Raw genomic sequence first — 18068 nt, 5'->3', positions numbered from 1 at the left:
TCTCTCTTTCCCAAGTGCAACCCCTCTCCCTTACAGTTCAATTGGATTAATTAACAAATTTAATAAACTGTGGCAATAATCTCCTAACTTATCTTCCTACATTCTGTCTTAACTACTGGATTCTTTCAATGTTTCAGGCCAAATATTCTTCTTTGGTTGTAATGCAAATCTAGTTATACTACTGTTCTACCTAAAATTCCTTAATGGCTTATTATTTTTCCTAGAGTAAAATTAAAAAAAAACATTTTTATGGCCAAGACCCATCATGCTTCAGGTCCTATAAAGCTTTACAACCTCATCTTAGTGCAATTCCCATCACTATCTGCAATTCATTCTTATTAGCCTGTTTTTTTTTTTTTTTTTTTTTTTTTTTTATTCATATAGGAGCTAACAAATTCCATACAGGAAAGCACTGAAAGAAGGCTAATAAGAATGAATTGCAGATAGTGATGGGAATTGCACTAAGATGAGGTTGTAAAGCTTTATAGGACCTGAAGCATGATGGGTCTTGGCCATAAAAATGTTTTTTTTTAATTTTACTCTAGGAAAAATAATAAGCCATTAAGGAATTTTAGGTAGAACAGTAGTATAACTAGATTTGCATTTTTATTCATACTCTTCAATGCTAATATTTCTGCCCCAAATGTTCTTCCCTTTCCCACTCACCCTACATCTACTTTTTTTTCTCTAGTTAACTCCTACTGATTTTTTTAACAGGGTCAATTAAATAAGTTTAAAATTATTTTGCTTGTGGCTGCTTCCCCTGACCCATGACTAAATGCTTTCATAACTTAAGTTTATGTATAGTACTTATTATATTTGTAATAATGAGTGTGTATGATTGATTCTTATCTGTCTCCCCCATTAGTTTCATGAAGAGAAAAAAAGAATTTTGTCTCTTTTGCTCACCGTTTTACCACTACCTCCTATCGTAATATCTGGCCCTCCACAGAATTTTAATAAATATTCAATGAATAATTGTGTACTTGAATAAATCCTCAAGTCCACAGTGGTTCAGTTTCTGTACATATTGACATTTTAAAAACCCCAGCTCAGCTAAAAAAATCAGCTACTAAACAATAATTAAAAAGATATTCCAATTTTTATTTGCAATTCTTGAAGATGACTAAAGAGTTTTGTAAAATACAGCAATGCTCAGGATCCCTTTTCTCTTCTCTCAGTTCTCTTATATCCCCAGCTACTCCAAAAACTCCTTCCAAGCCAAATAATCCAATTCCCATTCAAACCATTGCCAGAGCTGTCAGGCTGTGAAACCTTCTCCCCAATGTCTTTATTATGTAGATTGAATGGGTCTCTCTCCCACTCAATTTACCCAGTAATGAGTGAAGTTAATTAATTCAATCAACAAATACTGCTAATCCTGATGCTGAGGATATAGCAGTGATCTGGATTGATAAGGTTACTGCACAGTGTTCTCAAGATAAAGAAAAGCAGAGAATGAGTTCAGAGAGATAACCATGGAAGACCACATAGACCTTGTAGGCTCAGCAGGTTTTATTGGCCTTCTGCTTTCCACATCTCAGTAAGATCACTATTTATATAGCTGCTCATGTCCAAAATCTTGGAGTCATCTTTGATTCCTCTCTCCTTTCCCAAATAATTTCCCATCTAATTATTCTATCTGCTAATCCTGTTCAACTTTCTTTAAAATCTATCCCGAAACTCTACTACCTTGTTCTATGTTGTTGTTGGGTGGCTTCAAATTGATTTTGACTCATAGCAACCCTATATGACAGAGTATAACTGCCCCTTAGGGTTTTCTTGGCTGTAATCCAATCTTGGGTTAACGAAGGCCACCAGGTGTTCTTTACTGAATCTTGTAAATTCAGTAGATTTTATTCTGAAAGTCAAGAGAAGCCATTGGGGTTTTTGAGCACAGTTGGGAAATAATTCATTTTTAGAAAAATGTCTCACGTTTTTGCGGGGAAAATAGGCTGTATGCAAGTAAGAGATTGTAGTAAACTAAATGGTTGATTAAATTTCTTCAACCCTCCCTGATTTTGTGTTCTTTGCCAGTCTAAAATTTATTAAACTTGCAGTCAAGATGCATTGATAATTACTGGTGATTGTAATATGAAACCTGGAAACAATAAGGATCAGTAGCTGGAAAATATGGACTTGGTGATAGAAAAGATGTTGGAGAACTCATGAGAGAATTTTGCACTAACCAAGGACTGCAACAATGAGCACAAACAGAGGAAAATTGTGAGGATTGTGCAGGACCGCGCAGTGTTTTGTTCTGTTATACTTAGGGTCACTATGAGTCATAGTGACTAACTTGAAGTAACCTAATAACACCAACTACATGAGTGTGTAGTACTTCTCGCTAGAGGTTGTGTGTACCTCTCCATTTCTTTACTTTGGGCTCAGCCCATGTAACTTGTTTGACCAATAGGATGTTAGGAGGTGTGACATACAAGACATGAGACTGCTGTCTTGCTCTTTTGTCATCACTGTAAGAAAAATAAGCCTCATGTGGTCTCTGGCCTAAGACAGATAGAAGACAAATAGAGCAGAACTAGACTCAACCTATAGTTCGAAGTGCAGTGTAGCTTTGCCTTGATCAGCTGACCCCCAGCTGACTTGCTGGCATGTGATTAAAAATAAATAATTGTTTTCTTTAAACCACTGAAATTTGTTATTCAGTGTTTGCTACTTGGTGGTTTTGTGGCAATAGCTGATTGACACAGGCAGAAAGGGTGGAAGTAAAAATATCAATTACCATGTTGTTTCAGGTGCTAGGGAAGTCCAAGGAAGGAGCCCTGATGACACAATGATTAAGTGCTCAACTACTAACCAAAAGGTCGGTAGTTGGAACCTACTCAGCAGCTCTGTAGGAGAAAGACCTGGTGGTCTTCTTTCATAAAGATTACAGCCAAGAAAACCCTCTGGGACAGTTACACTCTGTCACATGGGATTGCTATGAGTCAGAATCTATTTGAAGGCACCCAACAACAACATAGACCAGGGCAGTGGAGTTAGACTAGGTAAGAAATGGTCCAATTTGGGACAGATTTTGAAGAAAGCTGAACAGGATTAGCAGATGGAATAATTGAATGGGAAATTATTTAGGAAAGGGGAGAGGAATCAAAGATGATGCCAAGGTTTTGAACATGAGAGCTATATAAATGGTGGTGTTACTGGGATGTGGAAAACAGGAGAGCAATATTTTGAAAAATTAGAAGTTCTCTTCGAAACATTTGGATATTTAAATGGAGATATATAGGTATGTAAAAAAGTAAATAAAATATTTTAGGTAACAATAAAATGTCATGAAGGCAAATAAAGGTGAGAAACAGCACAAAGGAAAAATATCATAGGAATGAGAAAGGTATTATGATTTTTGAGTCCTCAATCTCTCTTCATTCTATGTCACCAAATAGGTGAGAACTGAGCTGGCAAATACTCTTCTTTAGTGTAAAGGTTCAGGGTAAGAGGAAATGGAGCATGCACACATGTTAAGGAATCTTGTGCCTGTCATAATAAACATTGTATTGGTGGGCAGAAAAAAGTAGTGGCAAATTCTACTTGGGAATTGCAAGCAGTTGGAAGTAGTTGGAAAAAAGAGCACAGCACGGTTGTGTAATTGTATGTGTGTGCATGTGTGTACACGTGGACATACAATAATAAGAAAAGACATGGAGATGAGGTAGACAATAGAGGGATTTATTTGTCACATTACTGTGTAATTTTTTTTTTCCTAACAGGCAGTGAGATAAAAGAATTTAAGCAAGATAATATGAATAATTTGTGTTGTAGGTAGATGAATGGACTTGAAGAAAAAAAAAATTGAAGGTACAGACTAGTGCAGTCGTTACAGCTGTAACTCATATAAAAAATAATGCAAGTTTGAACTTGCAGTTGCAGTACAAACAGCCCCTTCTATGTACCTCTAGCTTAGTACTTCAAATGATCTAAAAATTGCATGTTTTCCAGTCTGTCTGCTGCATTGAACTGCCATGAGTATCAAGCAGGGTGTGGGAAGTAAAGATAATTTTAAAATGACAATGAATCTGACTATAAGTTGATCTGATTTTTATTATTACCAGGTACCACCAATCCTAAGCAATGTCTTTGTTAAAATACTCCTCCCCAAAAAACTACATTGTTGCTCTAAGTCCTAAACAATTGCATGGTTACTTTATGCTTTACTAATAAATATGTAAGGTTTAAAACTTAAACTAACAAATTCTAAAAATATTTCAATGAATTATCTTCTTAATGCAGTATCTTCCATATATTCTACATGCAAGTTAATTTGGAGACCTCTCAGTTTCCTCAGTCAGACCTCTCAGATCTATAGTCAGTTTCTGACAAAAGTAGAATCAGCCACACAAATTTGTTTCAAAAGTAAGTTCATAGCTTGCATGAAATAGGAAACTACACAGAGAACAAAGTTTATTAGTGGGAGGGAGGGACAAAGGAGGATACTGAGTTTCTGTTAATGCTGGTGGAATAATTTGTACAACATGAGGAATGTAACCAATGTCACTGAAATATACATTTAAAAATTGTGTATTGGCAAATATTTTGAAATATGTTTACCATATTAAAATTTAAAAAGTAAGTTTGTCTGGCCAACATGTCACCATAGACAGAAGCACCATGTTGTCTCCCCACAGCAAAGACCCAAAAAACAAAGTAAAACAGAAACAAACATCATTCCTGGAACCTGAAGTGTCAAATGAAGAGATAAAGAACTCAGCCAAACACAGAATGGAAGGAGGAACTGACAGAGAACAGAGAGCTAGGAGAGAGAGGTGCAGAGGTCCCCTATCAGCTAACGCAGTACAAATTTGCCGTCTTGGACTAGTCAGAGACTGGCAGACAGGGAGCATTGTAAAGCAGTTTCACGGAGCTCCCAGCAGGAGACAGAGCACCCAGTAACAGCGATACATGCTTTCCCATCCTCCATCCTCTACCCGCTGCTCTACCTCCACACTTCCTGGCTGGCTGCGGTGGCTCAGCCTGCCCGGAAGTGCAGTGTACGTGCTGCTTGGATTCACCCCACCCACGTCAGAGATTGGTGGACATGGAGTACAAGAAAGCAGCTTCATGAAGTTCCCAACAGGAGACAGAGCACCCGGTGACCATCGATATAGGCTTTCCTAACCCTCACCCTTCTCTCCGCCCCCCTGGGCCCCCTCTGCTTCCCACTGGCTTCTGTGTCTTGGCCGGGAGGCAACTGCTTAGGTCCCGGGCTGATTTGATTGTTTCTGGAGTTGCTTTTTTCCACTTCTTTTGTTTTTTTCTGTGCCTCCCACCACCATCCCCCTCCTTTCTCTCGAACACCTGGCTCTGTGTGCTATCTTCACTTCTTCTTGTAAGAAGCACCGCTGGCCTGTGGGAATAACTCCCCCAGCCTGCAACATCACACTGGTGGGACCCCGGGGATTTTTTTTCTTTGTTTTGTTTTGCTTTGTTCTGTTTGTTTGTTTTCTTTTTCTTTTCTTGGATTAGGAGACCCTTCTAGCCAGGCTGCACTGCATGGCTTAGGAGCCACTTCCTCAGTCTGTGAAGCCCCTGGGGGCATTTCTTCTTTCTTTCTTTTCTCTCTTGTTTCCTCCCTGTCTTTCTTCATTTCTCAGTTCTGTCTCTCCACACTTGCCTTCTTCTCCTGTCTCCTGAATACCTGGTGCTGTGTGACATCTATATTCCCTCTAGCCAGGCTACACTGCTCAGCCTGAAAGCCAAGTCCCTGATCTTTCCAGGTGCACTGATTAGACCCCTAGGGGATTTTCTCTCTTTTTTTTTTCCAAATTTTTATCTGTTTTTTTCCCTCTCTTTTTCCCTTTATGTTTTTTCCATTTCTTGGTTTCTCATCTCTCCACTCCAATGCCAAACTCTCTTACCACTCTTTTGTTTATTTTTGGCTCCTGTTTCTCTCTCCTCTTTTCTTTCCCATAACTATATTAGCTGCACACATCACAACCTCCCCCCTCCTTCCTGCCTACCTGCATGGTGTGCTGAACATCACACAAAAGGAGAGGATGCAAATAACCCAGATAAGAAATGAAATGGGGGACATTACAACAGACCCAAATGAAATAAAAAGGATCATAACAGAGCATTACAAAAAACTATATGTTGACAAATTTGAAAACCTTGAGGAAATGGGCAAATTTCTAGAAACACACTACCTACCCAAACTAGTGCAAAATGATGTTGAAAATCTGAACAGACTAATAACAAGAGAAGAGATTGGAAGGTAATTAAAAAAAACTCTCAAGAAAAAAAAAAGAAAAAGCCCAGACCAGTTGGCTTCACTGGGGAATTCTACCATTCAGAGAAGAGCTTACACCAGTACTACTCCAACTATTTCAGAAAGTAGAAAAGGAAGCAATACTTCCAAATTCATTCTATGAAGCCAGCATAACCCTGATACTGAAACCAGGTAAAAAGACCACACACAAAAAAAAAAACTACAGACCAATATCTCTCATGAATATAGACACAAAAATTTTCAAAAAATTCTAGCCAATAGAATTCAGCATCATATCAAAAATATAATACACCATGACCAAGTAGGATTCATACCAGGTATGCAAGGATGGCTCCACATTAGAAAATCAACTGACATAATCCACTACATAAATAAAAGGAAAGAAAAGAATCACATGATCATCTCAATCAAAGCAGAAAAGACATTCGACAAAGTCCAACACCTATTTGTTATAAAAAACTCTCAATAAAATGAGTATAGAAGGGAAATTTCTCAACATAATAAAGGGCATCTATGCAAAACCAGGAAACCCTGCTAGGGTAGTGGTTAAGTGCTACAGCTGCTAACCAAGAGGCTGGCAGTTCAAATCCGCCAGGCACTCCTTGGAAACTCTAAGGGACAGTTCTACTCTGTCCTATAGGGTCACTATGAGTCAGAACCGACTCGACAGCAGTGGGTTTGGTTTTTTTTGGGTATGCAAAACCAATGGCCAACATTGTTCTTAACAGAGATAGGCTGAAACCATTCCCCCTGAGAACAGGAACAAGATAAGGACGTCCTTTATCACTACTCCTATTTAACATTGTGCTGGAAGTCTTAGCTAGGGCAATAAGGCAAGAAAAAGAAATAATGGGCAGCCAAATTGGTAATGAAGAAGTTAAACTGTCCCTATTTGCAGATGATATGATACTATACATAGAGAACCCAAAAGACTCCGTGAGAAATCTGCTGGAACTAACATAAAGAAGGGCAGGGAAAAAAAAAAAAAGTTTGTAACAGTTTGGAATGTTTCAAGCTTTCTCCAGGGTAGAATGTATGCCTCAAAACCTTTTGCACAACATAATCCTGTGTCTGAACAGTCACTTTGGGGGAAAAAAAAAAAAAAAAAAACATTGTTCTATATAGTACTCTTCTTCCAGGAACCAGAATGATGGAGAAGATACAATCTGGAGTATTGTCCACAAATATAGAATAGGAAAAGAGTGGCCAAATCGCACATCAGCTGGTTACTCAGAAGTTGTACACAATGTGTTTGTCTACTGTGTTGCACTGCACAATGAAATTCTTATGACTACCTTAACTTCAAGTGGAAAAAGAAGTTCAATGCTACAGAATTTCTGCAGCTCATAAGGCTGGCGATTCAGAGATATTTAGAGACCATCACTAATGTCTATGACATAGCCCAATGGATACTTTACTTAAAAATGAGTAAAGGGAAGGATAAGGTATGTGTAGGTGGCTGAATCAATAGTAACTGATGGTTCGGTAAATGTAGGAAGGAGAAGAGTGAAGCAGGACTAAGGCTGTCTCTGAAGTTTCTGGATCAGTGTAATTGGGTAAATATTGATGTTATCAAATGATACGGGGAATAGAAGAATGAAAGCACGATTGTGTCAAAAATAACCAATTTTGAAAATATTGAACTATCAAGCACCAATTTTGCAAACTTTAGAAATATTATCTCTTTCAATCCTCACAACTACCCTATGTTGACTGCTATTTTTATCCCCATTATAAACATGAGAATTCTGAGTTTTAAATTAATTCTGTCAAATTAACCTTTGAGCTGGTAAGTAAAAGATCTGGGATGTAAATCGAGGCTCTATGGGTCAAAATCCCAACTCTCAACCACAATCCAATACTTCCTTTCCCATCTTTTGGGCACTTGTATGTGCCAGGCATTGGACTTCAATATTTTGCCTGTTTTGAAACTAATAAGAATCCTTTCAGTTATGTAGAGTTATTATTCCAGTTTTATATATGAAACAGAGTCTTGAAGAAAATAGATAACTTGCCCAGCTCTCAAATTTTGTGACGTAATTATCAAGGAGTCAGTTGTATATATAGATCTGGAATTCAGGTGGTCATTTTGCTGCAGATCAATTCACTGAATGGCCAGTTGAACAAATGATCTATTTGTTGATTTTACCTGCTTTTCTTTTCATTGGTCTTAACTGATCAGTTTCCATTTTGTCTTTTTTGTCATTGTTGGAGGTTGGAATTGGCTTCATTCCAACTTACGGCAACCCCATGTATGCACAGTAGAACTACTTCATAAGGTTTTCAAGGCTTTTGGAAGCAGATATGCCAGGTCTATCTTCTGAGGTGCCCCTGGGTGGGTTCAATGTGTCAACCTTTCAGTTAGCAGTTGGGAACTTAACTGCTTGCGCCAACTTAATTTACTTCTACCTTAGTGTCTGTTGCTGTAACAGGAGGCTGAGGGTCAGGGAGAAAAATGGATTAGGTAGGTATAAAAAAATTACTCATATGAATACAGTTGTGAATATGAAGATTATTTTATATATATATATGTATATATATATATACACATAAAAACAAGCCTCAAACCCGTTGCTGTTGATTCCAACTCGTAACGACCCTATAGAACAGAGTAGAACTGCTCTGTAGGGTTTCCAAGGAGAGGCTGGAGGATTCCAACTGTTTACCTTTTGGTTAGCAGCTGAGCTCTTAACCACTGCACCATCAGGACTCCATTATTAATATAGTCTTAGTTAACATACTCTTCAGATTAATAATATATTTAAAATTCTTGATTTTCAAAAATATATTCAAGAATATTTTGTGAAAATATTTCTGGGATATTTTCATGTACTGGAGTTTTTTTACATCTTGAAACCTACAGGCTTATCTCTCTCCTTGCAAAGCCCCTTTTCAACATTCTTATATGTATAAATCAAAAGCCCCCATTCTTCAAGACCGAGCTCCAATTTCACTTCCACCATTAATCTCTTTCCTATAAATCCATGTAGCAATTTTATCCTTTTTTTATAGCCCACTTCATGGCCTATACTGTATCATAGTCATTGTGTACACGTCTTGTGGATGAAATTAAATCTATAAACTCTTAGACATTTTTATTCATTGCTATATCTCCAATGTATCTTGTAAAGTGCATTGCCTATAGTAAACACACTAAAATATGCATAGATCACTTTGAATTCATTTATAGAGAAAATGTAAATATTAGAGTACCAGACTTTTAAGATTCTTTAAACTTTGCTGTTGTGTGATACCTCTGTATGTCATGCTTCAAAAACACTGTTTGCAGGGCTATGGAATGGAGAGAAAGTGAAGAAACTAGATTTAAGATTTAAGGGTTTTATAGAAAAGTAGTCCAAATGCCATCCTTTTTTAATGAATATGACTATTTTTTGGTGATAACTAAAAAATGCTAGTATACCAGGCCATGAGCTAAACATTTATTGCATGTCAAACAGAAGGTAAATACTGTGGGGGAGAAGAAATAATTGTAAGGCCTAGCCACCCAGCAGGAGATGCCAAAAGCACATTCACCCTACTGGTAACTTACTGTGAAATACTTTTTCAATGCCCACTTGAGTACTCTCTTTGTGATAAATTAGCAATTTAAGATCAATGTGTAGGATTTGGCCTGAAAACACTGTTAATGGTTTTCGCAAGCCTAGTTTGGTAGGAAGAGTATCTGTCAAGATTCGTTGAAGAGATCCTTGCATTGGAAAGGTTGTTTATTCATTTACCAAAATCATTCACACCTACTCTATGCCAGAAGCTGTCTACTCCTTGTTTTCCCACTCAAAGAAAGGAAGATCTTAACCTACATGAGGAAATTTTCCATCTAATGGAAACGACAAATGCACATTACTATTCTACAGGTTATAAAATGAGAATGATATATGCAGTAAGAGAGGTTGTTTCTAAAGACTGAGAGTGGAATCATTTTTCCCTGAGGGATAAAATAAAGCTTTCAAGTGTAGGTGTCATTTGAATTGGAACTTGTAGTATGGGCAAGACTGCAAAAGGTGGATGAAGATGTTTGTGATGAGGGTTAATGGGAGCCCTGATTTTATGGCAAGGGTAAAGTCTTACTAAATCACTGGGAATTGATTTGCAGAGTTTGATTCTAGATGTGAATCTGGAAATGGTGGTTTGGGCCTATGGTAGATTGCAAATGGCCACAAATCTTCATGGGAGGAGTACTTGACCTTATTTCTATATCCTGTGTACCTGGCCTGGGTTATTTTAACCAATAAAATTCAGGGAAAGTGATGTGTGAGTTTGAAGCCAGAGGCATTATAACCTCTGATATCACACTCTTGGAACACCAAATGGAATAAATCTGAGTTAGAATACAGGAGAGGAATTTTAAGAGAACAGAGACACTCTGGGAAACCCTGGTAGCATAGTGGTTAAGAGCCATGGCTGCTAACCAAAATGTCAGCAGTTTGAATCCACCAGGGGCTCCTTGGAAACCCTATGGAGCAGTTATACTCTGTCCTATAGGGTCTCAATGAATTGGAATCAACTCGATGGCAAGGGATTTTTTTTTTTTTTTTTGTGGTTGAGGTACCCTGATTGACAGCCAGCCCATCAATAGCCAATCATGGAGTGAGGCCAATGTAGATTACTCGGCTCTGCCAAGCTACCACTTGATTTTTCAAGTGAATGAGGCGATAACTGGTAGTTATTTCAAGCCACTAAGTTTTGGGCATAGTTTGTTACTCAAAAAAGGTTAAACTGATACCAAGCTACTTTCTTAAGGCCTAAAATATGATATTAAAGTCCTCAAGATTTTATTCTATAGAAAGTGGGGAGCCTTAAAATATTAACCTAATACAATTGTGTCCTCCCTCTAACCCAATTCTTTTAAAAAGTTGCTCAATAAAAGGAAATATTCCATGATCATCAGTAATTTTAGGCAATGGTCTCACAGATCCTCCCAGTTTAGTTAGCATCTCCTCACAATCGGTGTTTTTTTGGAATTAAAATTTTTATTTTGAGATAATTACACATGGGGTCGCCATGAGTTGGAACGTACTTGATGGCAACGGGCCTTTTTTTATTTCTTAATATATTCATGTGCAGTTTAAGAAATAATACAAAGAGATTCTGTGTATCCTTTACCCAGTTACCACAGTGGTAATATTTTGCATAACTATAGCACAATATTAAAATCTAGGTATTGACATTGATCACGTCTAGATAGTATAATTTTAGGAGCCCTGGTTGTGCAAAAGATTAAGCATTTGGCTGCTAACTAAAAGGCTGGCGTTTGGAACCCACCCATGGTTGCACAGAAGAAAGACCTGGCGATCTGCTTCCATAAAGATTACAGCCTATGGGGCAGTCCTCTGTCACATGCAGTCTCATTGAGTCAGAAGTGGCTAGCAGCACATACAACAAGAACCACGGCTACAGAATTTTTCTATCACCACAAAGATTCCTCATGTTTCTCTTTTATATTTATATCTATCGTCTTCCTATTCCCTGTTAAAATCCTGTCACCACTAATCAAAATGTAATTTTGTCATTTCAAGAAAGTTACATGAGTGAAGTCATATAGTATGTAAACTTTTGAGATTGACTTTTTTCACTTAGCCTAACTCTCTGGAGATTCATTCAGATTGTTATGTGTATCAATAGTTCCTTTCTTTTTATTGCAGAGTAGTATTTTCTATAACTCAGAATTGATTCCATGGCAACGAACAACAACAACAATTCTACGGTATTGATGCCCTATAGTTTCTTTAACCATACATCTACTGAAGGACATCCGAGTCGTTTTCAGATTGGGACTACTAGAAATAAAACTGCTATAAACGTTCGTGCACAGAGTCCTGTTTCAGCTTAAGCTTTTATTTTTCTGAGACACATGTCCAAGGGTACAACTGCTGTGTCATATGGTAGCTGCATGTTTTCCTTTTTAAGAAATTGTCAAATTGTTATCCTGAGTAGCTGTACCGTTTTACATCTCCACCTGCAATTTGTGAGTTTTCTAGCTTCTTCAAATCTTTACCACCATTTAATGTTTTCACTGCATTTTATTTTAGCAACTCTGATAGATGTGTAGTGATATCTCGTAGTTTTAATTTGCTTTTCCTAATGGCTAATGACGTTGAACCATCTTGTCATGCACTCATCTGCAATCTTTTGGCACTTGTTCCTTGTTTTACATCCATTTCAGTGAAATACCTCTTAATGTCTGCCCATTTTCTAATAGCATTGTGCTTTTGTTTGTTTGTTTTTTTACTCTGAGTCTTGGGAAAATCTTTACATACAGAAACCAGTCCTTTGTTGGGTATGTAATTTCCATATATTTCCTTCCAGTCTATAGCTTATTGTTTCATTCTATTTACAGGATCTTTTGAAGGGCAGAAGTACAGGACGTTAGAGTAGCTCTTTCCCCAAATTCTGATTCAAGGTAATTCATACATTTTTTTCTAATAACCCACCTTAGATGACATTTTCATACAATGGTAGGTGATAAATCTAAAAGTACATTAAAAAACAAATTTAAGCAGGTTAATTTTGAGTTAATAATGCTTATCTCCCTGTAATATTCTGAAATAATGATATCACAACTATCAAATATGGTATCAACTAACTACAGAAGAGATTTAGCTCTATAATTCTTGAAGGTATTTTACACTCTCCAAGTCCATTTTTAGCAAAAATTCATGATATTTTGTATTTACTTCTGTGGATACAGCAGGGCAAGATATGAATGGCTTGTGATAAATAATCTTGCTTTCACATATAGGAAGAAATCACTTTTGATCCAGGCTGACCTTTTAACTTGCTACCAAAAATTTTCTCTCTTCATTTGTAAGGGTAACTTCCTAATTGTATTTGGAGAGCCTGTCAATCTGGTTGTCAGCTAAAATAAAATTTTATGCATTCTAAATGAGGTCTTTTTCTCTAGTGGGACAAGGGTTTATTAACCAATACCAAGGCTACCTGGATTTGACTGTCTCAATTTTGAATTACGGTTAAACTCTAACTTGTCAACATTAAGTTGGTTAGATCCTTTTACTGTTTAGGTTTTAGAGGAACAGTGAAGACAGTATAACAATTGAATATTTTTAAAGAAGAGTCGATAGAAACCAAAGAATTCTAATACATTTTCCTTTTTTAATAAATACATAAAGCTCTTTACCATTTTCTTTCACTTACTTTAACATGATAGTAGGATCTATCAGAGCATCAAGATACTAGTTTTCACAGTCTGATGTAAAGGACTCATTTCACAGAAATAATCATGACTAGCATTAATAGGGAAATGTCGGTGCCATAACACAACAGTATAAGGCATATTTACACCATCTTAACATACAGAACACCATACACATACACAAAAAAATCACAGATCTGGAACAAAGAAAATCCAGTCCCTTAGACACTTACATTTATAGGCTTTGCCTGAAACAGTTTTTTTTTTTGCTATATTTTTAGTAATTTTATTTTCTTTCCAAGCAACAAACAGATCTTCCCTATTTCATGTGATTTACTTGTAACATTGTGCTCATGCAAAAATAATACTTGTTTTATTGCATTAACATTTAAACAGTTTGGGATTTGGTTCCTAAAACCACCACCTAAAATTTTACTTGATGTTGGTTCATTCATATTGTCATTTTAGTTGATGTGATAGGATGATTTGTTTTTGGTGAGTTACAAAATGACAAATATGTCCAGTTGATCGCAGTTCAAAAATCAAGATTCTACAGTTTTTGACCATGCACATATAACTTTCATTTTTGCAAAATGGTTTGAACCAGATACACCATTTTGATTCAACAATTATTGATTTCATTGTTTTTTTAATTTCTAAAAATGAACAAAAAAAATAATGAAATAAAATATTGTCCCACATCCACTGTTCACAAATAGGGAGAGCAGCAAGAATCACACTGACCGTTGTTAGGACATCAGTCAGGTAGTGACATTGTAGTAAACATTAAACATCATTGAAATACTGCAAGACTGAGATAAATTACTATAATCCGTACTTCTGTAACAGTTCAGACTGCCATTGACGTTTGCGCTCTGGAAAATAATCTGGAATGTGGATTTTTTTAAAATCCTGAATACACTTTTTCATCTCTTCTTCTGCACTCAGCTTCTCACAGACTTTCTTTTTGGAAAGATTTGTTTCCCGAGACTTGCTGATGAGTGTCTGAAAGAGTTCACTGTTTCTGCGTTTGTCTGGTGTGGGCATCCATTGCACTGGTGCTTTTTTGGAGGAACGATCCAATGTTAAGGTGCTGGGTTGGTGAGCTGTAGCCTGCTGGATATTGGGCGGGTTGTCCTGTGGAGTGCTTGCCTCTGAGTGGCTGTCACAACTGGAAGTGGAGAGCTCGTTACAGGAAGTCCCACTTTCACTTCCTTTATCCATACCTTTGTCTTGTTTCCTATCTTCATGTTCTTGTTTAGGTGACACTATTTTCTGAGCTGGTCCTAAAAAAAAAAAAAGGAGTAGAACAATTGAATAAGAGTGGTAAGGTTAAATTAAATCAGCTTTGTATTTTCTATTTTAAACTATTGGACATTTGTCTTGAGAAAAATGTTGCTTGTTGCGTTAGTCTCTATTTGAGGGATTAAATACAGCACCCAGCACCTAGCACCTTCAATGTACATTGAAATACGCAGAATACTGATTATCTATAACAGTATTGTTCTAGAGTTTGCTTTATGAGCATTTCTGCCATAAGAGATCATCACTAACTTCATGCTGAAAAGAAGTGTTTTGTTATTTTAGTTACTAATTTCCGAAATTTGAAAAAAGACGTTATATGTAAATATTTTGCCAGTCCCATATCTATTTCAGAGATGCTTCCAGGCTACCACAAACTAGAAAGGACTGGTGGTCTACTTCTGAAAAAATCGACCAGTGAAAGCCTTATGAATAGCAGGGGAATATTATCTGATATAGTGCCAGAAAACGAACCTCACAGGTTGGAAGGCACAAATATGGCTAGGAAAGAGCTCCCTCCTCAAAGTAGAATCAACCTTAATGATGTGGATGGAGTCAAGCTTTCAGGACCTTCATTTGCCCATGTGGCATGACTCAAAATGAGAAGAAATAGTTACAAATATTCATTAGTAATTGGAACGTGGAATATACAAAGTGTGAACCTAGAAAAATTGGAAGTTGTCAAAAATGAAATGGACGACATAAAGATTGATACCTTAGGCATTCATGAGCTGAACTGGACTGCAATTGGCCATATGGAATCAGACAATTGTATGGTCTATGCTAGAATGACAAATTGAAGAGGAATGGCATCTCATTCATTGTCAAAAAGAACATTTCAAGATCTATCCTGATGTACGATGCTGTCAGTGATAGGATAATATCCATACAAGGAAAACCAGTTACTAAAACTGTTAGTCAAATTTATGCACCAACCGCTAAGGCCAAAGATGAAGAAATTGAAGATTTTTACCAATTTCTACAATCTGAAATTGATCTAACATGCAATCAAGATTCATTGATAATTACTGGTGATTGGAATATGAAAGCTGGAGATCAGTAGTTGGAAAACACAGCCTTGGTGATAGAAACATACCAGAGATCCCATGGTACAATTCTGCAAGACCAACACTTCCTTCATTGCAAATACCTGTTTTCAACAACATAAACGGTGACCATACATGTGAACCTTGCCAGATGGAGTACACAAGAATCAGTTTTACTACTCCGTAGAAAGAGACAACGGAGAAGCTAAATAAGAGTCAGAAAAAGACCAGGGGCCAACTGCAGAACAGACCATCAATTGCTTATATGCAAACTCAAGTTGAAGCTGAAGAAAATTAAAGCAAGTCCATGAAAGCCAAAAATATGACCTTAAGTATATCCCATCTGAATTTAGAGTCCATCTCAGGAATAGATTTGATGTATTGAATATTAATGTTTGAAGACCAGACAAGTTGTAGGATGACATCAAGGACATCATACATGAAGAAAGCAAGATGTCATTAAAAAGATAGGAAAGAAAAAGACCAAAATGGATGTCAGAAGAGACTCAAACTTGCTCTTAAACATAGTTGTTAAAGTGAAAAGAAGAAATGATGAAGTAAAAGAGTTGAACAGGATATTTCAAAGGGTGGCTTGAGACGACAAAGTAAGAAATTACAATGACATGTGCCAAGAGTTGGAAATAGAAAACCAAAAGGGAAAAACATGCTCAGCATTTCTCAAGCTGGAAGAACTGAAGGAAAAATTCAAACCTCAAGTTGCAATAGTGAAGGGTTCTACCAGGAAAGTATTAAATGGCGCAGGAAGCATCAAAGACAGATGGAAGGAATACATAAAGTCAATTTACCACAAAGAAGTAGTTGATGTTCAACCATTTCAGGAGGTAGCATATGACCAAGGGCAGATGGTACAGAAGGAAGATGTCCAAGCTGCACTGAAGGCATTGGTGAAAAACAAGATTCCAGGAATTGATGGAATATCAATTAGGATGCTTCAAGGAATGGATGCAGTGCTGGAGGTGTTCACTCATCGACGTCAAGAAATTTGGAGGACAGTTATCTGGCCAACCAACTGAGAGATACATATTTGTACCCATTCCGAGAAAGGTGATCCAACAGAACACAGAAATTATCAGACAATATCATTAATGTCATACACAAGTAAAATGTTGCTGAAAATCATTCAAAAGCCTTTGCAGCAGTACATTAATGGGGAACTTCCAGAAGTTCAAGCTGGATTCAGAAGAGGATGTGGAACCAGGGATATCATTGCTGATGTCTGACAGATCCTGGCTGAAAGCAGAGAACATTAGAAAGATGTTTACCTGCACTTTATTGACCATGCAAAGGCATTCTACTGTGTGAATCATAACAATAATGAAGAGTGGAAATCCCAGAACATTTAATTGTGCTCATGTGAAACCTGTACATAGACCAAGAGGCAGTCGTTCGAACAGAACAAGGGGATACCGTATGGTTTAAAGTCAGAAAAGGTGTGCATCAGGGTTGTATCCTTTCACCATACTTATTCAATCTGTATGCTGAGCAAATAATCCAAGAAGCTGAACTATATGAAGGAGAATGTAGCAACAGGATTGGAGGAAGTCTTGTTAACAACCTGCAATATTCAGATGACACAACCTCATTTACTGAAAGTGAAGAAAACTTGAAGCACTTACTGATGAAGATCAAAGACTATAGCCTTCAGTATGGATTGCACCTCAGCATAAAGAAAACAAAAATCATCACAGCTGAACCAATAAACAACATTATAATAAACAGAGAAAATATTAAAGTTGTCAAGGACTTCATTTTACTTGGATCTGCAATCAACATCCATGGAAGCAGCAGTCAAGAAATCAAAAGACACATTGCATTGGGCAAACCTGTTGCAAAAGACCTCTTTAAAGTGTTAAAAAGCAAAGATGCCACTTTGAGGAGTAAAGTTCGTCTGACCCAAGCCAGGGTATTTTCAATCACCTCATATGCATATGAAAGCTGGACAGTGAATAAGGAAGAACTGAAGAATTAATGCCTTTGAATTATGGTGTAGGTGAAGAATATTGAATATACGATGGACTGCCAGAAGAACAAACAAGCCTGTCTTAAAAGAAGTACAGCCAGAATGCTCATTGGAAGCGATGCTGGCTCACGTACTTTGGATATATTATCAGATGGACCAGTACCTGGAGAAGGACATCGTGCTTGGTAAAGTAGAAGGTCACTGAAAAAGAGGAAGACCCTTAAAGAGGTGGATTGACACAGTGGCTGCAACAATGGTCTCAAGTATACCAACAACTGTGAAGATGACACAGGACCGGGCAGTGTTTTGTTCTGTTGTACATAGCAT

General features: G+C 37.1%; 1 protein-coding gene across 1 annotated transcript in view; it reads right to left on the bottom strand.

The window, feature by feature from the left end:
* Positions 1-13392: 13392 nt before the first annotated feature.
* Positions 13393-18068, bottom strand: part of KCTD8 (potassium channel tetramerization domain containing 8) — a 340341-nt gene continuing 335665 nt past the window's right edge. The window contains exon 2 of the mRNA XM_023549848.2: positions 13393-14698. Coding sequence (XP_023405616.2) covers positions 14238-14698 — 461 coding nt within the window. The 3' untranslated portion in view covers positions 13393-14237. The remainder of the gene's footprint in view (positions 14699-18068) is intronic.

This window comes from Loxodonta africana, chromosome 5 (assembly GCF_030014295.1).
Source record: "Loxodonta africana isolate mLoxAfr1 chromosome 5, mLoxAfr1.hap2, whole genome shotgun sequence".
NCBI lineage: Eukaryota > Metazoa > Chordata > Mammalia > Proboscidea > Elephantidae > Loxodonta > Loxodonta africana.
This window is presented reverse-complemented; position numbering and strand designations above follow the sequence as displayed.